We start from the raw sequence: 27,951 nt of genomic DNA, 5'->3' as shown, positions 1-27,951 counted from the left end.
TCCAGACATCATGAGAACAAGCTTCCCTGTACAGATCATTTACATATACATTCTGCATACATATGGCTTCACAGTGCAGAAAAGTAATCGTTTAGAGTTCAATAATTGCCAATGGACATGTTATAACAGCATATTCTACCTAAACTGCAACCAGGGCGTTGAGTACGACAGTCATTTTTAATCAAAAGCATTCTTTCTTGTTTTCCTGGAAGACATTAGCTCACACTTCATATGCTGTTTTGTGAGCTTTGACCTCTTAGTGGTTATAAAAACAACAACAAAACTGCTCAATGTTATCCTGAGTATCATAGATATTAGTACAGATTTGCTGTAATTCATTTAATCTGGAGTACATATGGATTGGAGCCAATAACAGGCTGCTAGTAGTGAAGAATCATTATAAGCAGCAACTTAAACATGAACATAATTTAAAGTGAATCACAAACCCAAGTAGCAGCTACAGGACGTCCTGTCTGTCCACAGAAATAGGCTTCATGGTCCTTGATGTAAACACAATGTTTGGAGCAGGTTACAGTGACCATCTGTTGTCAGATTAAGTCATACTTCCTATTCTTTGAAGCGTTTAAAGCTCAGTTAAGGCACAACAAAAATTATTTACATCTACTTTGGATCCTTTTATTTCCTATTCTTTCTCTATTTCAAGTCACTCTACCATTCCTGCTCTTGATTTCCAACTTTCCTGAGCGAGTTGATTAGTGTCTGAATGAATGCAGGTCATATTTCACCTCAAAGTATAAAGCAAAAAAAGCCTATTTTTGTATTTATAGTATTTTTTCCATTATGATATTATTTTTGTGGCAATGATGATATTTTATTTAAATTTTAAAGAATTTATCCATCATGGCAGTATTGTTGTACTACTGTTGTTTTTTTTTTTTTTAATTTATGCTACTTTTCTTATAATAATAATAAAAAAGATTTTTAACTTGAATACAGAATTTTGAAAAATTCTGTATTACTATGAGAACCAAAACTACACAAAACCTCAAAATGAATAGTATTATGAGAATTTGATTTGTGAAAATGTGCTCAACTGCCATGAAAATAATATCATAATGCAAAAATCTTTATGGTTCCAAAATCAATCAGAAATCAGTCAATCTGTCTCAGTTTGTATTTATGTAAATTAGTGTTTTTTGTACTGGAGTGTGTGTGTGTGTGTATCAGCCTGTCCCGTGACTGCTGTAGTCAAACACTCCCTTCTTAAAGAAAGGAGAGATGCTGCACACGGCGTGTTTTGAGAGGTGTACTCCAAACTCGTCTGTCCTCAGAGGAGCAGAGGAGGACGACATCATCACGTGGAAGAAGTTCCGCAGGTATTGCTGGGAAAACACAGTGACATTGTCAGCATCTTAGATTAGTAAAACCCCTGGCCTGTAGTTTTCAGAAGTTTCTCATTCAAAAGTGATTGACTGGAAACACATCTGAATACCTCCAACTGATTCCGGCGCTCCGCAACCACTCTCTCGTCTCGGTTTCCAAAAATCTTTTTGGGAGGGAAGTCCAAAGCCGCAAGCTAAAACAAGATTCAAAATATCTAATATGCCATAGGTGGGTGAATCTCACAAAAACATCCAGGTCATATTTCATCACAAAATTAAGTGGGACAAAAATGAAAAAATCATGACAATTTGCATGAAATTAATGCAAAAATATTTTTGCGGGGTGAAATATTTATAAAAAATTATGTATTTAAAAAAAAATACAGAAAAATTTACAGGTTACATAAATTTGATCTTTTTTACATTTATGCATGAGCAAATTGATTTTAATTGCATGTAAATAAAGCAAAAAAAATATGGGGGTGAAATATATATTAAAAAAAAAAATTATAAACATTTCAAAAATTATATGAATAAATTTGATTTGAAATGTTTACATTTATGCATTTGCCCAATGCAGCTTGCAATGCATTCTGATACATTTCATTAGTTTGTGCATTCTCTGTGAACCGAACCCATAACCTTCATGTTACTAGCATCAAGTTCAACTAGTTGCATCAGAGTTGTTTCTATGTATACATGCAAGTCATACCTCTGGATATTTCAGCTTCAGAGATTTGTGCATCTCCCGAAAACGACTGTATCTTCTGAACACCGTCCACGTTTCATCCAAAACAGTGAACTGAACACAGGACAAAACCAAATCTCAAACATCAAAGATGACCATTTTTTTACTGGCGGTCACCACACGGACAATTAAATTGTGGGAAGTCGTGGCCTAATGGTTAGAGAGTCGGACTCGTAATCGAAAGGTTGCGGGTTCGAGTCCCCGGCCGGCAGGGATTGTAGGTGGGGGGAGTGAATGTACAGCGCTCTCTCCACCCTCAATACCACGACTGAGGTGCCCTTGAGCAAGGCACCGAACCCCCAACTGCTCCCCGGGCGCTGCAGCATGGCTGCCCACTGCTCCGGGTGTGTGTGTGTGCATTTGTTCACTACTCACTGCTGTGTGTGTGCACTTGGATGGGTTAAACGCAGAGCACCAATTTCGAGTATGGGTCACCATACTTGACAATACGTCACGACTTTTTTTTTTTAAATAATTCTCACAGATAATGCAGTGATTGTATAAAATGCAGACAAACCTTGACTTCGAACTCAAAGTGTTCATCTTTTCCCTGACCGCATAGGACGTAACGGGGAATACTGATCTTCACCGGATCTTTAAGACTCTCTGGACTGGGATCCAGAGGAATCGACACCAGCCGCTATGGAAAGATGGGAAATTATGGTCAGAAAACATCCTCAATTGAAGTGCTAATGAAATAACATTCCCTAAACATACAAGACAGTACCTCGTATTTCAGTTTGCGTTGATCGATGTGTTTTTTATCATTATCCTGAGAAATTAAAACATTATTAGGGTCATATATAACAATTAACACAACTTCTCGATTACTAGCAGCTGATTTTAGGGGGTCAAGCAAGCACTTGTTTGTCATTTCCCATCAGTGAGGTAGCAAAAAAACAGTTTGATTACAGGAACAGGTGAAATGCATCTATGCAAGACATCGGTGGGCAGGCAGCATGCTCCCAAAGAAGAAAAACCGCAGAGGAAAGGTGATGGCGCAGTGGATAAGACACATGCCTTTGGTGTGAGAGACCCGGGTTCGAATCCACTGTGAGACACCAATGTGTCCCTGAGCAAGACACTTAACCCCTAGTTGCTCCAGAGGCGTGCGACCTCTGACATATATAGCAATTGTAAGTCGCTTTGGATAAAAGCGTCAGCTAAATGAATAAATGTAAATGTAAATGTAGGAAAGACCCAATCTAGTGATATCAGAGATTGTGAGAGGTATGCAAATTAAGACTGGATCATGCAAAACACAGTGCGCTCAGCTGGTGCTGATTGGTTGAGGCCTGTGCTTACCTCATCCGTCAATCTAACAGAGCTACCCTCACTATCCTGCTCCTCCTCCTGCAGAGTTAAACAACTTTGTTGATGCCAAAAACAGTTCTGTGGGTTTTAATGTGTCTCTTGTGCATGACTAGGGTAACAAACCATTTTCTCCTCTTTTGCAAGCCCACACAGAATCTCTCAGAGAACAATTTGGCTATTTTAACTGTGCTTTCAGCTTAAATAAGCACAGAAAATGCAAGAAAAGAAGAGTAGATTCTGTTTGGGCTTGCTTTTTAAGTTTCACAAATTTTACCAATAGTTTGCATTCAATCCAAAGAGAAAAGGATTTTATAACAATAACATGTACGCGTTTATAGTAGTATAATGAGAATATGATGTTATGGTTGTCTATTTAAAGACAACATGTTTCACTTGTGTATGGTAAAGTATTCTTGAGTGAGACAGAATATTTAGTGGAAAATAATACAATTTTACTGGTTATAATAATATTATTAATCCATAATAAACCATTTTTTCTGTCATCTCAGTTACTCTGGCAGAAATGACTAGATTTTCTGAAGAAAATAGTGGTAAATAAACAAGTAAAAGTAAAAAATATTCCAGGATGACATGTGAAATTATTATTTTAGTATTATTTATATAATATAGTATTTATTCTATTTTTTAATTAGCTTTTATTTTTTTACATTTCCAGTTTTAATTTTACGAATATCATTATATCATATACCGTTATGTGCTTTTGTAATTTATTCTTTTTAGCTTTAATTTATATTCATTTCAGTTTTAGTTTAGACATATAGACATAATTTCTCATTTAAATATTTTACATATTCAATATTTATATTTCATTTTATTTTAGCTTTAATTTAATTTTAATTAAGAATTCAATTAATGGGAGGGTCTGTAAGGGACATTAAACGACACAATAGTTTTCGTTAACACTGATATGTACCTATGTTTTAAAAAGCAAAACTATTTCAAATACACTATTTATTATAAATGCAAATAATATTTCTGGATATATGCAAGTAAACGGGTTGGATTTGATGTTGTCTGTGGGCGTTTCGGTTTGAAGTGAGTGTGTGTGTTAGCTGTAGTTTTATACCTGCAGGGAGCCTGAAGACAGTGAGAGTGTGTTGTTATTCTCTCTGTTGAGCAGGTTCAGTTTCTGTAGCCTCCGCTGCACCTCTTCTTCAATATACACATTAATCCTGAGGGTGAAATGACCAGTTCAGCCAAAAATGAATTACAAGATCACAACCAAGCAGTAAAATCTTAATTTCAAGCTGCTTGTTTGAAACCGTTAAGCAGCTGTGGTGTGTGTACCTCTCATCTCCTATGGACAGGACAGTCGGGAGGGTCTGTATGGGGCTGACGGGCGACTGGTTCACATTGTTTTTTTCTTCCCCGCTCACACTGAGACTCCACACGTTTCCCTCACTCTCACTGATCCTCTGCTTCAGCTGCGCGATCTCTCGCTCCATCCTGAGAATCATCCAGAGCAAAATGATAAAGAAAAGACACAGCAGAGCGGCTCTAGATTTATCCCATTCAAATCCAGGGATGCTCAGGGGCCGCAAGGAGATTCTGGGCTCCATAAAACATTTGAGAGATTTTTTATTTATGTAAAACATTTATTTTAGGGTTGTTAAAGTGAGCACTTAGGATATTAATGAAATATGTTCAACAAATTAATTTTTTTTACATTCACATTCACTTAATTTAATAGCATTTCATTACGCTTTCTGGTGAAGACTAAAACATTAATTATTGTAAATGATTAATACATTATTTAAATTATTTTATATTTATTTTACTTATTTGTTTTCTAAAAATATTTCTGAAGTAAAAATCTTTGTGAAAAAATGTAAGTGTCAACCTCATTATGTTGTCAATTTAATAAAAAGGTAAATAATTAGCAAAATAATCGTATAAAGACATTTTAAAAGCCAATTGTTTAATTTTGGAAACAATTATTTGATTAAATTGTTTTTATAATATCACTATTAATCAATTTTATGATGTTCTTATACTTGCATACAAGTATATACAAAAAAAACAATGTTTAGCTTGATACTTATAGATATGAATATCAATAAATTTGACTATATTCTCATATTTGCATATTGTTTGGGTGCATTTTTAGGTTTTTATATTTATGTTTATATTTATTTATGCAAATTATTGTTCGTAATGCTTGTATTTTTGAAGATTTAAGTTTTGTGAGCCATCTGGCACATTTTTCTTAATGGAATTAATAACCTTTTACCATACTATAATCATTGTCTCAAACAGTATAAATATATTTTTTTCACAAAAATATCCAGCTGCCTTTATATTTATCAAAATGGTTCCCCACAAGGGGAACCCCTGTGCTACTGTCCTTCTAAAAAACAACTACACACCTGTCCTGGTCCAGGTCTTGTGTTCCTGTAAACCTGGAAGTGCTCTGTCCTAAAGCAGACTGTGACCTCTTTCTCGGCCCTTCAGTGTCCGGCTCCAGACTGAGGCTCCTGCGGTAAGCGGAGTGTTTCCTCTCCAAGCGTGCGACCGCCTGCTCCAGAGCCTCCCGCTGCTGTTTCTCCTTCCACTCCAGGATCTCCTTCTCCTTCCTGCGAACCTTCTCCTCCTGACGGGCCACGTTTGCCGTGAACTGGTACGACTGCTGGAGCTGCTGCAGCTGCTCGGCGCTCGTGCTGTACTGAGACAAACGCTCCTCCTTCTCCTCCAACTCCTTCTCTACCTGCAGAGAAAACAGACAGACAAAGTTGGATAAAATCGAGATATATATACAGTCATGTGAAAAAGTTAGGACACCCTATTGAATGCTTTTCTGTATCAGGACAATAAAAAAAATATCTGGTCCTTGGCAGGTCTTAACATTTTGAAAATAAAACATCACAAGACATATCACACCATGCCATTATTTATTTAACAAAAATAAAGCCAAGATGGAAAAGCCGCATGTGACAAAGTTAGATTCAATTGCCAATAGATCCACTTTTAACAGCAATAACTAATTTTCTGTATGACTTCATCAGTCTCTATCGCTTATGCACAGCTCTCACCACATGATTTGAGTCAGGATGAGGTCTGGACTTTGACTGGGCCGTTGCAACCCCTTGATTCTTTTCTTTTCAGCCATTCTGCTGTAGATTTGCTGGTGTTTTTTTAGATCATTGTCCTGTTGCATGACCCAATCTTGGCCAAGCTCTAGCTGTCGGACAGATGTCCTCACATTTGACTCTAGAATACCTTGGTATACAGAGGAGTTCATGGTCGGCTCAATGACTGTGAGGTGCCCAGGTCCCGTGGCGTTTGTGCTGATATGCTCCTTAGGTTTTCACCAAATGTTGCGCTGCACATTATGGCCAAACATCTCCACTTTGGTCTCATCTGTTCATAGTACATTGCTGTAGAAGTCTTATGGTTTGTTCAGATTCAACTTTGCAAAGCTAAACTGTGATGCCATGGTTTTTTTTAGAGAGAAGCGGCTTTCTTCTGGCAAGCCCTCCAAACATGCCATACTTGTCCCATATTTTTCTAATTGTACTGTCTTGAACTTTATCATTTAACATTTGAACTGAGGCCTCTAGAGTCTATGGTGAAGTTCTTGGGTTGTCTGCCACAGTGCGACATCTCGTGTTGTTGTTTACCTGAGGTTTTATTTTCCAAATTTTAACACAGACCAGATAATGTTTTATTATGTCCTGATACAGAAAAGCATGGAATTCAATTCAACTGTTTCACATGACTAATCCAAGTGCCGTCTACTTAGACAGGAAGAGACCATCTGACTGGCCAGAGTTTTACCTGATATAGAGTCTCGTCCAGCTCTTTGTCCATATCTTCTGGACTTCCGTCCAAAGCAGGAGACCCTGTCCCTCCTCTAACTCTCTCCAGGAGCTCGATGGCTCTCTGTCGCTCCTCTGAGACAGCAGGGAGATGTTTCTCTTGGAGAGATTGGAGCTGCCTCTCTTTAAACTGCAGACTGTGCTCGGCCTGCTGGATCAGAATCTCCTCCTGACCCAGAGAGGACACGTCCTGAACTCCACGATCCACCATATCACGCACCTGCAAGGACGACAACAGTGAATCACCAGAGTCTTGATTCAATTTGATATGATTTTCATTCTCATCTTGATTCCATTATGATTCTTTTGGTTACTTTCAGCTATAATGTCCATTTTTCTCACATTTAAAAGAAATTCTCTCTCTGCTAATGCTTTAAATTATTTAGTTTTTCTAATTCACTAATTCAAATCGGCAATTTGTCTTATTGAACTACCTACACCGGTCTTACTGTATTATGGTTCAATTAACTAAATAGTGTCAAAAGAGTAAATTGTTCATGAATTGGACTACACGGGTTGTGCTGCATAATTTGTAGATGAACTAAAAAGAATCATCTCAAAAACGTCATTTGTTTGTGAATCAGAATTACACCAGTACTGTTGTATGTTACAGATTCACTATAAAGAACCAGTTTAAAAGAATCATTTGTTCATGAATTGGCCAACACAGGATACACAGCATCATGCCTTGATTCACTAAAAATAATAATCTCAAAAGATTGTTTCTTCTAACTTGGTACATTTTAAATGAAAATATTACTTTAAAAATGAACAACACAATATTATTTTAGTGCATTGGATATACAAACAACTAAAAAACCTCCCCACATCAGTTTTCCTCTGTTTTGCGTGTGCTTTTGACATAAGGACACCTGTACCTGTCTCTGTTTGTCCTTGTGCTTGTGCAGCAGCTGGCTGAGAGACGTGCGCTCCTGGGCCACCTCCCGTTCCAGCCGGTCCTTCTGCTGGATTAGTGACTCCTCCAGCAAACTCAGCTCTTCCACCTGCATCTGCTTGAAATGTTCATAGCGTGCCTGCGTGCTCCTCCGGGCCTCCTCCCCGTCCTCCTCCTCTCCATCGATCCGTGCCTCCTTGGCTCTGAGCAGTTCCTCCCTGAGCTCGGTCAGCGTCCGTCTCTCCTCCTCCAGTCGGCGCGCTTCATCCGGCGTGAGCAGGGCGGCCGCCTCCACGCTGCGCTCTCTCAGCTGCTCCTCCAGACGGCCAACCAGACTCAGCTGCTCCTTCTCTCGCTCCTCCAGACGCCTTGATGTTCAAGACATTCATTTTGACATGGTTTCAGAAGTATGCATACAGCTATATCTCCATACAGATATTAATATATATATATATAAATTATCCAAATATATATTTAATAATTATCATATAATCTTAATGTTCTTATTGTTTCCTCTGTTATTTTGCACATTTCTGATATTTTGCACATTCCCTTGCACATTTCTACCTCCAGATGCCGTTAAGGTCATTGGCCATATATAAACATATACCTCACTTTATAATGCACCTTCTGTTTATACTTCCTTGCAACCTAAGCTGTATGTACAGTCATTTGCACTGAGCTAGTCTCTCCCACTCTACCTCATAACTTGCACTATATGTCATAAAACAATGTATATACACATTTTTTATATTTATTTATATACTTTGTTATTTGCACTTCTGGTTAGATGCTAACTGCATTTCATTGGCTCTGTACTTGTACTCTGCACAGTGACAATAAAGTTGAATCTAATCTAATCTAATATATTTATAATTACAATATAAATTTATAGCATAATTACAACTAATAAAAAAATAAAAAAATAATAGTATTTTTTTAAATAAAATTATAATTATGCAATAAATTAATACACACACATATATACACATACATACACACACACACACACACACATAAATATATATGTACGTATGTATATATCCATTTTAATAAATATAATAATAATAATAATAATTTTATTAATAATTATTGTTAATTTAAATTAGTATTATTTTAACTATTATATTATAATTGAGTATTTGTTGATATAATAATTAACATTTTAAACTAATAAAATATTTTTTTAATTATTTTAATTTAATGTAAAAAATTGTTTAATTAAAAAAAAACATTTAAATTAAATCATTTTTACTAATAATATTATTATTTGTTTTATTATTGTAGTTAAGTTTAAAAAAATATTTAAACACTAATTTTTAAATTTAAATAATAATAATTAAAAAAAAGTTAGTCCAGATTGATTTCAAACACTCATATGTATTACTGAGACTCATCATATTTTCTATGTCAAGCGTTAACAACAGATATATGACATTGACATTTTCACCTGTGTTCCAGCTGGAGTTTGACGGCCTGCTCCTCACGTTCTAGTTTGAGGCGCTCCAGCTCACGAAAGAGCTCGGTTTGTTCTGCTCGCTCTCGCTGGGCCTGTGCCTTTTCCTCCTCCTCCTCCTCCTCCTCCTCCTCCTGCACCTCCTCCTCCTGCGCCTCCTCCTCCTCCTCCTCCTCCTCCAGCTTCTGCTTCGGCTGTAGTCTCCTCTGCTTCTGCTGTTCCTGTTCCTTCTGCTCTCTGTGTCTCTCCTCCTGAATACAATAGACAGTAGCATATAAAAAAAAGTCCAAAGATGGTTTTTAAGAAAATTTAGCTCTTGGTGTGGAAGTGGCTGAAAATGTGCAACTCTTGTATAAACTACTGTGAAGAAATAAATGTTATGAAGTGCCATGTGGAGAAATAAATTTTATAAGCACAAAAAGACTGGAACAATTACAGCATTTTGACAATAAAATATCATCGTTTTGATTTTAATATTGACAACCATTAAAACTAGGGATGTGACGATTCACTCAACTCAGGATTCGATTCACGATTCGATTTTCTCACAATTTTTTTTAACAAAATGAGACTGAAGAAAAATTATAAAGTAAATGTAAAGGTGTCCTTTTATTGCTGCTGCACGTTTCTTTGTGAAATTGAAATATAACAAAACTAAATTGAAATTTTCAAACAAACCCCGAATCAAATAAATAAGTTACACAAATAAAAGAAATCTCTTCATATAAACAAACTAAGGCTTTGTCTGTTCTCTGTCCATTTAAAATGAGACGTAACCGCTGCATTTTAATCACGATCCAAACAAAGAAGCTGCATACATGCAGCATGAGCAGTTTTTAATCTAAATTAGATTGTATAATTTCGAAATGTGAAGCAAAAACAGAATGGTCTGACTTTAGTTTTGTGAAACTACATAAAACACATCTGAAGAAAACAGCAGAGGAGCTGAATGAAAAGCAAATTCAAACTCTGCCAGCAGGTGGCGCTTATGAACAGCAGTCATACAGTTTTTCCTGGGTTACAGCTGTAAACAAAGCAGAGCTGCTCTTATGAACTCTACTTCATCATTCAGAGGCAAGATGAAAAGAAAATGCCATCTAAACTTTTCTAAAGACCCTCAGAGATACATTCATATAAACTCCTACTCCAATTGTATCGCGATTTGTTCAGCATCTCAACTGATCTGAATCGTCACATATTTGAATCGATTTTCAACTGGCTCGCGGTTCATTCGTTACATCCCTAATTAAAATAGACTACTTGCCGATCAGCAGTCTGACCTGAAATTTCTCTCTCTCAGCGATCAAGTCTCGGAGACGGCTCTCGATGTCCTGACTGCGTCTGCGCAGGCTCTCCTCCTGTCTGCGGATGAGCAGCTGCACCTGCTCAGACTCCTTCCTCTGAGAATCCACCTCCTGCTGCATGCGCTCAAGCTCCGCCTTCTCACACTTCTGCTTCTCCTCCATCTCCTTTATCAGCTGCCTGGAGCAGCAACAACAACAAAACTGTGAATAGGTCCAAAATCAATTCATTTTAAATTGATTTATATAATTGAATATATATTATTAGATCATTATTATATATTGTGTAATAGTCATTGTAAATTAATTATTTTACAAATCACTTATTTATTATTAATTATTATTATTATTATGTGACCCTGGATCACAAAACCAGTCATAAGTAGCATGGGTATATTTGTAGCAATAGCCAACAATACATTGTATGGGTAAAAATTATAGATTTTTCTTTTATGACAAAAATAATTAGGCTATTAAGTTCCATGATGATATTTTGTAAATTTCCTACCGTAAATATATCAAAACAAAAAATTTTGATTAGTAATATGCATTGCTAAGAACTTTTTTTGGACAGCTTTAAAGGCAAGTTTCTCAATATTTAGATTTTTTTGCACCCTCAGATTCCAGATTTTCAAATTAGTTGTATCTCGGACAAATATTGTCCTATCCTAACAAACCATACATCAATGGAAAGCTTATTTATTCAGCTTTCAGATGATGTATAAATCTCAATTTCGAAAAATTTACCCTTATGACTGGTTTTCTGGTCCAGGGTCACTTATTAGATTTATTATTATTATTTATTTAAGTCCCAAATTTTTTTTATAATTTACGCAGCTTGCTTTGGAAAAAATTTTCATAAGCTGATTTAAATAAAATCTTAAATGTAAATTAGTGGACAGGACTGCTTTATCTCAATTACATGTTTCACAAGTATTTTGCATATATTAATGTTTGATAAGTCACATGACACACCTTTTATTTTCCAGTTTTTCCAGTTCTTCTCTTTGCTGCCTTTCAAACTCCAGTCTGGAACATATAAGACGATTAGTTTCCACCTTTAAACGCACACGCACACACACACACACACGCACACGCAAACCACAGCAAACTCACACCAGTGCATGGGATGAGGGTCTGCATTATTTCAAGCACTGAGCATGCACTGCAACTACAAGCAAGTGCTGCAGAATACACAACTTTAAATAAAAGAGATGGAGACACACGTTCAACTAAAGTGTTATTATGATGATGATGATGAAGTGCTTCTCACAAGCATGATGAACGAGAAATGGAGAGACTGAAACCACGAATACCGACATTAATATGTATATAAAAACACAACAGTTAACATGAGAACACTAGTTGTGCTTTGGTTCTACCTGAGAAAGATGGGACCCTTTTCAGTGAAGAGACTGCCATGAAGAAGTTCAGAAAAAGGAAATGTTACCAAATACTGCGGCACAAATCCAGAATATTCGTCTGAATAATTTTTAAGGATAATTTAAAAAAATAAATAATGACAATTCTTGTGTGAACAACTTTAATAAAAAAAAAAAAAAAAAAAAAAAGAAACAATAATAATAATTTTAAAAAGTTGAGTGTTTGGTGTTCATTCATGACATGTAGTTGGTGTGGTAGTAGGTCACTGCCCAGGATCATGATCCGTCATGACAACACAACTGTCAAGGGTTTTACAGGCCAATCAGTTTCCACATGCGTGATCACAGATCCCAACAAAACCTTCATTAAACATTTTACTGTGCATTATTATTCTATTAATGTGACAATGCAAAAAGCCAACATGCATTTGGTTGTTTATTAGGGATGCATCGATATAAAAAATAAATCTATTTGGTTTAGACTTTTTTTTTTTTTTTTATGTAAACATGTTTTCACTAGAGAAACCTAGTCCAACCTAAAAGTATACATGCTCAGATTTAAGCATTAATATGTTACAATGTACAGCAAAAATGACAAAAATCTGTTCAGTACTCGTGAGACCGGTCACAGAAAACAAAACATTGTTTAAACTGTAAAAACTAATATTATTTTCATCCAATGATGGCTTAAACAAACCACGGGCCATAAATTAGATTAAACAAACTCCAAGTACACTAATATTCAAAAGTTTGGGTCAGCAATCACTTTTTAATGTTTTGAAATAAGTCATCAAGGCTGCTTTTATTTGATCAAAAATGCATTAATATTGCAAAATATTATTACAATTTAAAATAACTCATTTTAATTTGAATATGTTTTAAAATGTAATTGAATTTTAAAAATGCAAGCTGAATTTTCAGCATCAGTCTTCAGTGTCACATGATCCTTCAGAAATCATTCTAATACGCTTATTTGCTGCTCAGGAAACATTTATTTTAATTAAATAAAAGTACTTTGCAACATTCTAAATGTCTTTGACTTTTGATCAATTTAATGCGTTCTTGCTGACTCAAAAAACACTTAACCAAACTGAAACTTTTAATGGTAGTGTATATACCAATTTTAATTATGATCTGCCTTTCACAACTGAAATTATTAGTGTGGTCATTGTATATTTGTCCTATTCATAAATTTAGAAAACTACTACTGCTTTATCCTCCACTGGTCAATACCAGTATGGTCACTGATATATCGTGCATCCCTATTGGCTGTTCCTGGGAAGGATCACTGGTGATCTGGCAAACGGGGCTTGAATTAAAGTTTTCTGTCAGCAGTTTTAATGCACTGGGCATCAGCAGTACCAGCAATGGCGCCGGAGGGCATGAAGAGAGAGGATGGAGAGAGGAGGAAAGAGGAGGCTCCTGGAAAGGAAGAGAGGGAGGAGGGCTGAGGAAGAGCCGGCGGCGTGGTGAGGAAGAAACCACTCGCACTGTCGCACACGTACACACACACACGCGGAGGCTTACCCAGGGTTATACAGCATGACTGTAGAGAGGTTTTCACAGGATTTGGACAGATCAGACATGGATAAGCTCAGACTGGTGAGGAGGCCGCTCTGGAGAACAGGAAGAGCAGATATATTAACAAACATGTCATGTGTTTTATGCTGAAGCGGCACGTATTTATTCCTCTCACCTTTCTCTTTTCTCGAAGTTTAGCCGCCTCTTTGGGATGATTGAATCTGAACATATTGGTTCTGCCGAGGAGAATCACAGCACCTGAGAAACACAAATGCACAAATAAATCTACTATTTAATAAATGGCTTTGAATAAAACTGCATTCATATTGCTTATTTAGTAAAAAAAAAAAGATGACATTTTTGTAGAAAGGTATATATGTGACCTTGGTTGAGCGGGCAGGGCTCAGTGATCTGAACTCCATTGACTGAACACTGAGCGTCATTCAGAGGAATGAGAGTGACCGTTCCATTCTGGTTCTCTATCAGACAGTGCTCACTCTCCAGACCCAGACCATGAAGAACTGCAAAGAGAAAGAGAGAAAATACCTTTATGACTGACAGTACTAGCAAAATCTGGGTTAGGGTCAGGCAATGTTTTCAATTCAAATTCAGTTCTCGAGTTGGAATTGGAACTGAGGGTTGTGATTTTGAAATCGAACTGAAAATGGCAATCCAAATTCATTTCAATTCCTGAATTTGAATTAAGAAACAAACAGGATGAAGCATTGTAATTTGAATATTAATTTAAAGAGATAGATCAAACTAAATTCATTCATCCTTTAATCATGTCGTTCTGCATGATTCTGTGACTTTCTTTTTTCTGTGGAACATAATAGAAAATATTTTGAGAAATGAAGTCCGTTTTTTTCTGCAGCAGAAAGCCATATACTGTAGGTTTGGAACAACATGAGGGAGAATAAATGATAGAAATTTAATTATATTGGTAAACTATCACTTTAAGAACAGAATTCAAATAGAATTCAAAGAAATGCATATAACTGATGCACTGTTTTTTATTTCATGTTTAGCATGAATTACCCATAAATGCATCATCATACAAATTAATTTACCTTAAAAATGCAATTCAAAGAGACACGTTTTGTGAGAAAATATAATTGCATGATTAATCCTGATTATCATTGTCCTCAACTAAACTACCAGTAACATTATAAAAATAATTAACACAAATTAATTTAGTCAAATAGCACAACTAAACGCCCATGTTTTGAAATAACATTACAAAAAATATTTACAATAATTAAAAAAATCATATATTATAGAGATTTAATTAATAAGATAATTCTAGAAAATATATGGTGAATAAATGATGGCATTATAAAAGCTTATTATTATTACCAAGTTTGTGTATTGAGACTGAATCAAACCATAACTGAACAGATGGAGAGAGAGAGTTCTGTCAATAAACTCACTGATGTCCTGTTCATTAGTGGCATCATCACGGCCAACGTATGTCCTTCCCTCCTGCAAACACACACAAACCAATCATGCGCTACAGTAATCACATGAAACAAACATAATAAAAGTGAAATGAATCCATTCAGCTGTAGAGGCATCTCCCACTTCACCACTCGTACTGTGATGAACACTGGTGGATGTTCATTACCTTTAAATGATAGAGAATGATGCCGGTGCTGAGCAGATCATCATCAATCCCGATGAGATGAGGCAGCTCTGAGTCCAGGATCACTCCGATTCCCTCCTTCCTCAGAGCCAGAGTTTCCTCCTGTTCAACACACACGCCAAAACAAACACTCAAAGCCTGGCTCTGTGAACGAGGTGATAAAAATAAGACGCTGGTCTGACAGATGGTGACAAACCTTCAGGATGTTCTGCGTTTCATTCCATTTGTTCGTCCACTCCTTGGTCAGCTCCAACACCTGCGACAGAAAAACACGCATACGACTGTGTGCCATAACCAACATTTAAATTCATCTCTGGAATTTCACACAGCATTTATAAGCAAATAATTTGCAAACAAATCCCTGCTGTTTAGCACATTGTGGGCTTCAGTGTATGAAAATGAGTAGCTTTAGAAACAGCTTATTCAGTGCGACTGCTTCAGCTGAGAGGAGAGTGTACAAGAGCTGTTGTTATGTTATTATGAAAGGGTGTATGTTACCCTGGCTTCATTATGGTGCAGTTCCTCCTCCATACTTAACGCTGTGGGGGAATCGAGCAGCGCTATCTGAAAATCACACAAAATATAACAGCCAAGTCAAGTCACCTTCATTTATGTAGTGCTTTATACAATACAGACTGCTGCAAAGCAGCTTCACATTAACAAAAAAGGAAAATAACAATCAATGATGCAAACTTCTCAAAATATGAGACTAATTCAAATCTTTCAAGGGAAATAACTGTCAAATTCACATTCAGACCTGATTTCCCTGCACGAGCAGCGCTTTCAGCCGAGCGATCTCTGCCCGTAGTTCTCGTATGAGTCTAACGTTGGAATCCTCATTAATCGTGGGTTTGTTGATGATGTTTTTGGCACGGTTCGCATAGCGCAGCGTGCTCAGCGTCTCGCCGTAATTGACGTCCGCAGGCGATATAGCTGGACAAAAATATTTGAGTATCATTTTCAATAAAACTGATTTAATGACTATAAAAGTGTCACAAAAAGACTCTCCATCAAGTAAATCAAAATGTGGTCTAACAATCAAGTAAAAGTTAATTAATTATTTTCCTTCCTTCAAGCCACTGTCTGTATGAATTACATAAGTGTTGAATTATGAATTACAACATGTGAGTGTCACATGATTCCTCACTCACTAGCGATCATGATGGTCTTTGAGTTTCCTCCCAGACTGTCCTTCAGGAGCCACGTGAGCACTGAGTCTCTGTAAGGAACAAACACCTGCTTCTTCTTCAAATGACTGTTCCCTCCTTCCTGTGACAGATCAGCTATAAAGACAGGAGCCATCAGAATACAGATTAAAAGAGACAATTCTACACAAACGTTCTAAAGAATTTAAGGAAATGGACAAGACAATAAGAAGTGTGACACAACACAACAGCACCTCTCACCTAAAGCGGAGATGACATTTCCCAGAGTGACCAGTGATTTATTGATATTGCTGCCCTCTTTGAGCCGGACACCAGTGGCCCCTGTGGCATCAGCCCTCTCGCTTCCAGCCAGGTCCACCAGGTGAATCTTACTGACCGTTTCACTTGGCATCTCGGCATCAAACTTAGCCTGAGTGGAAGGAAATAATAACAAAATGTATGATTTTTCCTTTTAACATTACTTTCTAGTAAAAGTATTTTGCATCTCTTTTGATGGCATTATGGATTCCTCAGATGGTTCAGCTCTTGCAAATCCACATGGAATTAACACGAAGCGTTACAGGTGTAGATACATCTGTAATGCTTTACAGTCACCTGTGTGAAGTTGATGGTGAAGATGGCGTGTGAGCGGCTACTTGTGTCATTCATGCCGGTGCTGGCTGTCGTGCGGTTGATGTTTCCCGCCTCCATCAGCTCCTCCACATCACTATAGTTCTGCACGAGGTGCTTCGACAGGTCTGAAATCAAAGAGGAAGTGTTGATAAGAACTTAACAGCAACTACACATACAGACACCTTTAAATGGAACATCAAAGTGTTTTATACACAATATTTATTTTATGTTTACATAATATTTATTTAATGTTTAAATAATACTGCAATATTTACTCAAAATATGTATGTTTACATATTGCAATATTTACTGAACGAGTAAATACTGCAAGATTAAGTAAATAATAAGAAAATACTGCAATATTTATTCAATTATATTTAATTAATCTTGCAATATTTACTCAATATTGTAATATTTACGTAATATTCAAAGGTACTTAATATTACAATGTTTACAATATTTATATAATATTGCAAGATTAAGTAAATATAATTGAATAAATATTGCAATATTTACATAATACTGCAATATTCACCAGTACTTAATATTACAATATTTACATAATGTTTATATAATATTGCAATATTCTCAATATTGCATTTACTCATTATTTACTCAATATTTACATAATATTGCAATTTACCGGTACTTAATATTACAATATTTATTCAACATTTACTCACTGTGTAATATTACGATATGTACTAGATATCGAGCGATATATTGATTTACCTATATTATTCCCCATGTTTAAGCATTTTACCATAATCGGATATCGGTTTTGTAATTTCAGATTCACCGATAAATGCCGGGTGTTTTGAGAATTGCGCGCAGGATCGCCATTGCAGAGCGTCTGAGGGGAGATGAGACGAGACAACAACTGTGTAGGTACTTGATTTGCTGTAGTTAGTAAACTTTATTTAACATAACAGCATTACATAAATGCCTGTTATTTAGTTTATGCAGCTTGGCTCTAAGAAATAGAGAGCAACTCACGGAGTCATATAGAATAATTTATTTTCATATAAAACTTTATTTTCTCCATTTGAAAACATTAGACATTCTACATTTATTTTGCTTATTGTTAATATTAGTGCTGTTGCTGCTGATGCTTTTTATAAATAAAATGTTTTTTATTGTTCAGGGCTCGCACAATTTCAAAATCCCTGGTAGCCTTTCGGGCAGGTACTCTTCAGATTTTGGTAGCCCAAAAGTTTATTTAACTAGCCCAAATAAAAAAAAAATATAATTTCTTTTTTTTTTTATATAGAAAATCAGATCTAATCGTCAATTAAAAATATTTTCAATACACAAATATCAACAAATTTGAAGGAAGGAATTTGATTTCACTATTTACAAGGTATCTGCAGATTTATGACCCATTTTAAGAGCTGCACAAGTAAAATGAACGCAGTATGAGCGGGGTTGGACAATGTCTATAGTAACACACAGTATTAAGCCATAAAATTACATGATTTACAGTTCAGATACAGGTTCACACAAAAACAGAAATCTTATACAACAGCATTTCAGCCTTAGACCATTTTTATGAAAAGTGATAAATCAAGCATATAAATTATTATATTAAATTAAAACAAATAAATATTACTGTATTATAAGTATTACTTTCGATTTTTAGAAGGCACATTAACTTCTTTCTCATTTACAACTCTGTGTGTTTGCGGCTTAAAAACAATGGTCGATATTTGCATTGATCTGACCATACAAGAAAGGCTTTTTGGAAATGCAAATTCATTCTCTGCCACGAGGTGGCACTTTAGGAGCGGCTTAATATAGCGGTTTCCAGTACAATGCAGAACGCTGCTTTATCAGGCATTATAGGTAAGATGAAATGAAAATGCCACCAACACGTTTCGAAAGACAGTCGGTTCCCTTCAGATACACTCACATAAAGACATCCGTGTCGTGTTTTGATTTGAAATGTACAGCGCTCATATTTATTCAATGACATCATTGCCTTTTGAAGTTTAATCCAGCCATATCGCGGTTCTTGTCTTTCCGTCCCCAACTGTAAGACCTCTTGACATTATAATTAAGACATTTCTTATACCATTTAACGTATTTAAAACTTTTTATGGCCTTAAGTTTGATAAAACTAAATTGAAGAGTTTTTAAGGACCTGCAGGAGCCCTGTATTTTAAGGTAGGCCATCAGGCAGGGCAGGGCAGCGATACATTTTGGTAGCCCGACTGGAAAACACAATAGCCCCGGGATGTCGGGCTAGCGATTTTGCGAGCCCTGTTGTTGTAATATGAAGATTAAATTTAACATGAAAGTCTGCAAATTTTCAACACTTAAAACAAAACAAAGTGAAGTATGTTCTTACTTCACTCAGTCATTTATTTACTTTATAACAGTAAATAAATATCGGTTCTGCATATTGGTTATCGGGCACATAAATATGCAAATAATTGGTATTGGTAATAAAACTATATCGGTCGATCACTAATATTTACTTAAATTATAACTTGAAAAATTAAAGCAACACTTCCTTAAAAAAAGACTAGAAAGTTAAGTGCCACTGTTAATTTATAAAAACATATTTTGTTAATATTTATATTAATGTTTAATTTTTTTCAACATTAATATAAATTATGTTATTTATAGCATCTTTGTTTTTGCTGTGACATTTGTATGAGAACTACTGGCTTTTTTTATTGTGACAAGGTTTATCTTATGTATTGATATGCAGAGATGTTTGAAGTCAGGCTCTTACCTTCTACATAGGGTCCCTCTTTAGGATGCTCTCTGACTCTGAGGTTATACGTCTTTGCCATCTTTCTCCTTAACAAGTCCCGTACCCGTTCGTTGTAAATCTCCAAATAGCTGTGCAAAATATGATGATTTTAGCAGGGGGGGGGGGGGGGGGGGGGGGGGGGGGGGGGTTATGTGTATGCATACTGCAACAGACCTTAACTTTGAAGATGTACATGTGAAGAAAAAAATATTTCTGTGCTACTAGCAGCACCAAATGGAACTGGAATCAGGCTCAAGCAATAAATGTGTAAGTTTGTGACGGGAACTGATTGAAGACTTCTATGCAATTTTGTTTGCTACCCCTAATTGGTGCAGCAGGGTTTTCACATATGACTTCTGAACTCAACGCACCTGACCTCTGTACGGAAAGAGGCTTCATCTCTCCGAGTCATTCCTAAAATTCGGCTGAATAATCCTTCACAGATCCGTGGGATCAGCCCGACGTCACCCTACAGCACAGCAAATCATGAATCAGAGCCAATATACAGCTCAATATACAGTCGAGGGTGATAAATCGACCGCCTCAGAGATTTACTAAAGTATGTTTGAAATTACAGAACAAGCCTCAACCGTGGTTTTGGCAAAAGAAAACACTTGTATTGATAAAAAGGCTTACAGGGATGCCCATCATGGTGTGTGACTTCCCAGATCCAGTCTGGCCGTAAGCAAAGATGCAGGCATTATAGCCTTCAAATGCTGACTTTAACACATCAGTACCCAGATCCTTAAACACCTGAAATCACACACAATTCAAGCCTGTGATATTACAGTACTTATATAAGCACCAATGCAAAGCTGAAAATTGAAAAAGCTAAAAGTTAATCTATGAGCTCAACTGTACTGTTAATAATAGCTTTGCATTTACAATCCTTTTAAGACCAGGATTTATTTAATCTGCTTCTGACAAAAAAGCCCTGGATACCAATATTTTAGTTTTTACTATATAACACAACACCCAAGATTGTTATTACGTACGAGCGTTGAGAAACAAACCTTTGTGAACTGATTACTTTATTATCCACAAATGGTGCTGGAGTTTTTAAACAAAACAATTCCTCTACAAACATGCTCTAATTATTATCAAATTAATTAATTAATATTTTACTTATAAATATGTATTACCCTTTTTTTTTTTTTAAATCAAGCAATTTAAGAGCTAATACATTTCTTACAACTACTTAAATTACTGACTGCTAATGACAAAACCTATGCAATCTTCATTAGACGGTCTGCGCTGTTCATATTTCCACTGACCTTCTCTTGTGAGACAAAGCTGCCGCTTTTACAGTCCGAAGAGTCGTAAGAGAAATCATATGTGAAAGTCTTTGCTTTCTCCCTTACAGAGTCTCCAGTCACTCCATCTGGTATCTGATATAAAAATAGCACAGGAATTAGATCAAAAGTTGTAATTTCATCTGTGAAACGCTCTCATTTAGAGACATTCAATGCTACATACTTTTAAGTTGGTGATGGTGGTTTTCTTGCCTTCCATTTCGATGATGCATTTGGCAGACAGGTCTTTCTCCCTGTGCCAAAAATCGATAATACATTAATAAAATATATATTTATGCACTTTGTTTATTATTCACACACACTGTAAATCCATGGTCCATAAGCATTTACTCTCGAGGGAGACGATTTAATTTAGACCAATCAACAGATCAAACTAGGAGTCTATTTTCAATCCCGATGCTTTTATGAGCTGTTTAAGGTGGAAAGCAGATTGAGACCACAAGTTTTTTTTTTCCCATTACAATCTAAATAATCAGCGTAACAATCAAAGCAAAAAAATATTTAAAGTGAAAATTTAATTTTGGATCTCAGTATTAATTTTTGTCAATTTTATTGGGTATATAAAATCTGACTTAGAAATTCTAAAAGTAATACACATATTTTTGCTCTACTACAATAGCAGCACCATACAGGTAGCCACTCCTGTGAAAATCCCTGGGATCAGGAGATGTTTCAGAAAGAATGAGCTGCATATATCCCCAGAGACATATGGGATCATGTTTTGACAGTCATACAGAAGCTGCACAAGCTATATTGTAAATATATACAGGTTTGCATGCATTCCACAAATTCTCAGCCTCACTTTAATGTTTATAATTCTTATTACACTCATTGATGATTTCAAGATGACATTCACATTACTGTAAAACATTCATTAAAATCATAATATGCTGCACATTAAAGGCAAAAAATTATTATAATATTTTTATAAATATTTTATTCAAATTACAGTCATTTTAAATGTATTATCATTAATAATTATTATTATTTTTTATCAAATTTTGATTTATAATATGATGACTGGTCCAGGATCCCCCCAAAAAATAAAAAATAATAAATAAGTCTTAGGACGAAGGGGACTGACACCCCAACTAAAATGAACTAAAAAGAGATCCACTTTCAAGTCCAGGAGCAGTATAAAATCAAAAACTGAGGCATTTTTCATCCGGTTCACTTTTGATCTGTTTGGTTCTTTTAATTAGACTCCAGTACCAAATCACGCCTAGCTAACTAAACAGACAGCATTATGGACATGCTGACTCCGACCGTGTCTATGACGCCCAAAGATGCGGCCAGAGCCATGGCGCAGTGGTCAGCTCAGGCACAGCCAGGTTCGTATCTGACCTGCGGCATGACAACTTCCCAAATAAACTGAATATTAATACATGCTTAATGCTAATAATAAGAAATACATCTCACTAGTATTTTACGTGTATTTGACAGCTGTTGCGACATTATTCACGCGGACATGTTTACATGATTGTTTATTTGTGTGTTTAAGACCCACTCACCGTATGTTCATGGGCCGGACCCTCACAGCCACCCGAACCGATGCCATGACACATCCCTGAGGACCAGAACCACCAAACACACACACACACACACACACACACACACACACACACACACACACACACACACACACACACAAACACACACACACACAGTAGGTGACTGACACAACTCTGAGCGGCTCCAGAGGATGTGTCTGTGTCCGCAGAAAACAGCGCAGTGTGTCCGTGAGAGGAGCTGATGGCCCTCGCCAAGTGTTCACTCAACAGTCATCATGTAAGAAGATGAATTTGTCCGGGACGCTGTTGTTCAGTTCGTGTTATTTTCCCGGAGTGATTCGCAGCGTCTGCTCTTTGCTGGCAGTAGAGCGGGATACGGAACACACGGCAGACGCAACACTGCCGCCTGCAGGCCTGGAATAATCACGCATTATCAGGGTTGCCAGGTTTTCCCAACAAATCCCGCCCAATTGCTACTCTGTGGGTAAAATACACGTTTTTTTGGTATGGTTCCATTGGTTAAATTCGCATTTTAGGGGATAAATTTCACGTTATTGAGGTCCCTAAAGCCCGCGGACATGAAAAGCAACCAGTGCAAACAGTGTAAAAGTAGCCTAATTCCGCGGGAAAACTACGGACTTGGCAACACTGTGGATTATGCCGGGAACAGTATCACATGACGATATCAATATAAATCAATTAATGTATATTAGGACAAAATACCTGGTATAATAACACAAATATGACGTAACAGAGCATTACCATTGCACAGTCATTAAAAAATAAATAAGATGGTCCTTTAATTGTTTTGTTTTAATGGTAGAATAGCACATAGGTACATTAGCCTACATATTAGTACAAAATGCTGTAGCCTATATAAATAAAATAAAAACATAATTAAAACAACAAAATAAACATAACCTAAAAATATGACATTTCTTACTAAATTGCTTGTCTTGCTATCAGTCTTCGTTTGAAAAAAAAAAAGCTCTGTATATTTATTTATTTATTTTTAATTTACTTTCCTTGGTGCTACGTCACATTTTTCTTTCAAAATATATATTTTTTTAATTTCTCTTAATTCTCCACATTGAAATGAATAGGCTTTTTTCTATATTTTTATATAATATTTTAATCTTCTCTGTTCTTGTCTATTCTAAGTGTGTTTTAGTCTTTAAAGGTTTGCATTTAATCCAATAATAACAGCATGTTCTCTAGGTTAGGTCAGTTTACCCACAGACCTTACATTAGATGGCTAACATAATGTTCAAATTATTTTATACCTTTATTATTTTATTTTTTAATTATAAAACCTCTGTTAAATAATATAAAACAGGTAGGTCTCTTAAAACAGGTCGTCTGCTTTATCTAACTTCAGTTGATGGCACAATTTGAAGCATTAAAGTATAGCACCTCTATGATGAATATAAATTTAGTATTTATTTATCAGTGCTCTTTTTGTTAACTAAAATTATTTTTTTTTAAACAAATTAAAGTAAAAAAGAATAAAATATAAACATTGTAGATTAAAAACATAAATGAAAACTGAAATTAAATAAGTTTAAGTACTAAAACTGAAAAAATAAAGCTAAAAAGAAACATTAATTAAAAAAAAAAACTTCTGAAAATTCAGAATATTACAATTAAGAAAAAGAATAATTACTATATTGTAAATAATACGAAAAAAGCAGTCATATATATATAATCTGTAAAATGTATAAATAAAGACAGACAAAGGTAATTACATTATTAAATGCTTTTATTATCTAACTTACAAATGAGACATTTAAATAACTTTAAAAATCACTGATTTGGTAACGGATCTCTCTAGATGTTACATCCAGAACAAAAATAAATAAACTGTGACATTATTTAGTGACACATGTTTGTTGCTGCTCCCGCTGACCGTCCACAGGAACGATGGTCCTCGGATGCTGACCTGAATCCATTCATGCTGTCCTGTGGCTTCAACCTACACCATTACTGTACAGATCATAATCATTTCAGCTCTATTAGTTGTCATTTGTCTCCAGCAGCACTGACAGAGACAGCAGATGCTGTTAACATCAGCTCATACACATACACTGAGTTATAAGGCAATTCCATTATGAGCCATTAGAGCTAAAGTGCTCCTGAACAACTGTTCTTGCTTCAGTTTTTTAAAGTGCCCATTCGCTGATCCTGGATTTTCTTCCCACAGTTCATAGCCAGCGTCGCTACAGCGTAAGAGGAGAGGATGACGATGGTGGATCCCACAAAATGTGAGGAGGCCCCACGAGCCGGGACCTTCAGGGCTCTCCGTGGTATGGATCCATCTGGGCGAGGTAACGTGTGAGACACGGATTCCATGATTCCCGTCATCAGGAGAAAATCCGGTTCACCTGGACCTTCTTCAGGAGAGCTGGAGATACAGAAGTAGCTTCACAGGCTGAAGATGAAGACGCTTCAGACTCCGCAGAGATGCACGTCCATTCATGAACACTGTGTCCCTTCTGTCCGTTCCTTCCTTTATAATCCTCACCCCATCCCACCCTCATGACTAATCAAATCTCTAAATTAGCCCAGCGTCTGTGTGCGTCAATGGGATGTGGCACAGATAGCACAACAGAGGTCAGCTAAAGCGGGATCGCATAGTCAGACACGTCTGACTTTAATTCTTTTAGAGGAGTCCAGCAGAGGCTCTGTAATGCAGAGAAGGGATTTGAGCGACGGGAAGTCATTAGTCTAAAGAACGTGACAGGAGCCACTCACCAACATTATGTTAAAACTGCTTTATATTTTCTTCGAAATAGCTCTCCACACCATCATTTTCCAAATAATTTTACAAAACTCATTTAAAAAAAATGCATGCTTTCTTTTTCTATATGATCCAAGTGATCCATTTTTAAAAATAAAAGTAATTAAAAGACTAAAAAAAATACATAAATAGATAAGTCACAATTTATGTTTTTCTAAACAACTTCATGATAAACAAACAAGTAAATACAAATATAAATAATATTTTTCTACACAACTTAGTGAACTTCATCCTGCGATGCTTTTAAAACAGTACTGAAGGATCTCACATGTACAATAGGCTTTTTCTAGATGCTTTCTTTTCATTATCCTGTACAACTAAAAAATATATATTTATTACAAATTACATGGTGATATAAATAAAACAGTAAAAGTATATAATAAATATACTATTAATATATTCAATATATATATATAACAAATATTTAACAATATTACAAATAATAATTTAATAATTTAATATTAATTAAATGTCTAAAATAATATATAATTGTATTTAAAATTAATTACAAAATAGATAGATTTGTAAAATACATAATTTATAATTATTATATATAATTACTATATATATTATATACAGTATATATATATATATATATATATATATATATAAGATTTTGAAGAAGTCATTAATAAATTTAGCTAAATTAATAAATACTTAGGACATAAATATTAAAAAGTAAAATAAAGACATAAAATATAACAATTTATTTTTCTGCTAAAAACAAACAGATAAATAAATGCAACTTCAATTTATACATATTAAACTTTCTACACAATTAATACAAATTAATACAAAACATTTATACATAGAAAAAAATATATATATATCTAGATATTTTTTTTTACAAAACTGTCACGAGTCCGGGTCCTGCGCTTCTCCCTGTCGCCACAGGAGGCCGCCATCTCCCGTCACCCCGGACTCATCTCCCGTAATTACATACACCTGCCGCATCACACACACCTGCCGCATCATTCCATTACACTCATTACACCCGCAGCTGTTCCCCATTTCCACAGACTATATAGTCTCCCCTCTCCTACCACTCTGCCTGGTTGCATTATTTGGTATTTGTAAATGTGTTGCAGTGATTCCATTTCTTGTGTTTGCTCTGGTCTGGGATACATGCACTTTGTTGCCGTTTGTATCCCAGTCCTTTTCGGTTTTGTTTTTTTGTGCCGTGTTGGCCTTTTTGTTTCAATTAAAAGCACCTTCCCTGCACTTGGACCCTGACTTCGTCTTTTCGCGGCGCTTCCTTCGCCGTTGCGTGACACGAAACTATTTGAATGCATTCAATTAAGCTTTGAAACGTCTCACTTGTAGGATTGAGGATGTTGAAGGTAGCCTATATAAAGAATCTGACTCATCTGTAGGTTCTTTAAACTGGTAACGTCTGACTGAGGACAGTAACCTGTGATGTCAGTCGAGGCCATGCTGCTGTAAATAATAATGTGATCCAGGAAACACTAGTCACCATTAAACCCTTAATCCTGTTTGTGTGTGTGTGTGTGTGTTTCACCGAGACCCACTTCTCACAATCAGTAGTGCTAAATAGGTAACTGTTTTTTTCCATCACTCTTAGCTGTACGTTATGACAAAATATTTTTGATTTTAGTAAATGGAAAGGAGAATGCTAATGAACAGCTCTCCCCATGGGTGCTAGAAATGTGTCTGCATACAATTCATATTCACCAATGATTTTTGATTACATTTTTCTTTTACTAAATAAATCATGTTGCTTCCTATTCTTCATAAAGACTTAATGGAGCAAAAATGTAAATGTTTTGATTTAACTGTAATTTACCTGTGGCTAATCTAATTATCAGTCTCAGTAAATCACGCCAGCCGAGCCTGATGAGAGCACTCTGTCCTTGGCACTGTCGGTTTATTGCACCGCCAGCTCACTTCCAGAACAATTAACCATGTGACGCAACAATTAGTGTCGGAAAGAGACTTCTTTGTGTCATTAGGATGACTTTCCAATTTGATAAACAGTAATTTATGATTATTAGTTCAGAAACAAGTAGGCTATTTTTTTTTTACTCAAACAAGTCAAATTTCTTAAATGACTCTCAAAGTGCACTTAGCTTTTTTGGAATAGTGTATTATTTGATTTCATTGTCAGAGTTTGGTTTGTGTTGTTGCTTCGCTTTTTGTCACAGGTTTACCAGGCACCCCAGTCAGTTCTGATTACTAATAACCAGCACCTGTTCCCCGTCAGCACACCAAATCTGCACCTGCAAAAGAGCACCCGCCTCTCAGTCTCCACCTGAACTGTGTTACCTGTGATACTCACCTGAACGGTCTCCCAGGCTGTGTTCGAAATGTCATACTACTCTTAATATTTCTGCAGCAT

General features: G+C 35.9%; 1 protein-coding gene across 4 annotated transcripts; it reads right to left on the bottom strand.

Annotated features, from left to right (window-relative positions):
* Window positions 1-901: 901 nt before the first annotated feature.
* On the bottom strand, window positions 902-23,034 carry LOC306873235 (kinesin-like protein KIF16B). Of its 4 annotated transcripts, XM_079422358.1 has the most exons (32): window positions 22,799-22,989; window positions 21,451-21,520; window positions 21,249-21,362; window positions 20,611-20,727; window positions 20,346-20,443; window positions 19,954-20,063; window positions 17,199-17,341; window positions 16,845-17,013; window positions 16,590-16,721; window positions 16,196-16,371; window positions 15,937-16,002; window positions 15,635-15,694; window positions 15,421-15,540; window positions 15,227-15,278; window positions 14,180-14,317; window positions 13,972-14,054; window positions 13,803-13,891; window positions 11,869-11,922; window positions 10,873-11,074; window positions 9,733-9,843; window positions 9,587-9,699; window positions 8,120-8,504; window positions 7,201-7,461; window positions 5,793-6,130; window positions 4,714-4,872; window positions 4,493-4,598; window positions 3,397-3,444; window positions 2,819-2,863; window positions 2,609-2,731; window positions 2,056-2,145; window positions 1,454-1,537; window positions 902-1,343 (listed from the first exon to the last, which is right to left on the bottom strand). In XM_079422358.1, the coding sequence occupies exons 1-32, from the start codon at window positions 22,843-22,845 to the stop codon at window positions 1,185-1,187; spliced, it is 4,062 nt and encodes a 1,353-aa protein (XP_079278484.1). In that variant the 5' UTR covers window positions 22,846-22,989; the 3' UTR covers window positions 902-1,184. The 4 variants fall into 4 exon arrangements, with proteins under 4 accessions (XP_079278484.1, XP_079278487.1, XP_079278485.1 ...); XM_079422361.1 differs by having other exon boundaries at window positions 9,587-9,843; window positions 22,799-23,034; XM_079422359.1 differs by lacking the exon at window positions 3,397-3,444 and having other exon boundaries at window positions 9,587-9,843.
* Window positions 23,035-27,951: the final 4,917 nt, after the last annotated feature.

The sequence above is a fragment of the Barbus barbus genome, assembly GCF_936440315.1.
Source record: "Barbus barbus genome assembly, chromosome: 7".
NCBI classification, from domain to species: Eukaryota; Metazoa; Chordata; class Actinopteri; order Cypriniformes; family Cyprinidae; genus Barbus; species Barbus barbus.
The sequence above is the reverse complement of the archived record's forward strand: the minus strand, read 5'-3'. Positions and strand labels throughout refer to the sequence as shown.

What these genes read in the sequence shown, in the direction of transcription:
- LOC306873235 (XM_079422361.1), bottom strand. Translation starts at nt 22,845, where the DNA reads ATGGCATCGGTTCGGGTGGCTGTGAGGGTCCGGCCCATGAACATACG. An exon ending in GTCATGCTGTATAACCCTGG is followed by an intron (nt 11,923 to 13,802) that starts GTAAGCCTCCGC and finishes TATATGTTCCAG; the next exon opens with ACTGGAGTTTGAAAGGCAGC. An exon ending in AGCGCCGGAATCAGTTGGAG is followed by an intron (nt 1,344 to 1,453) that starts GTATTCAGATGT and finishes GTGTTTTCCCAG; the next exon opens with CAATACCTGCGGAACTTCTT.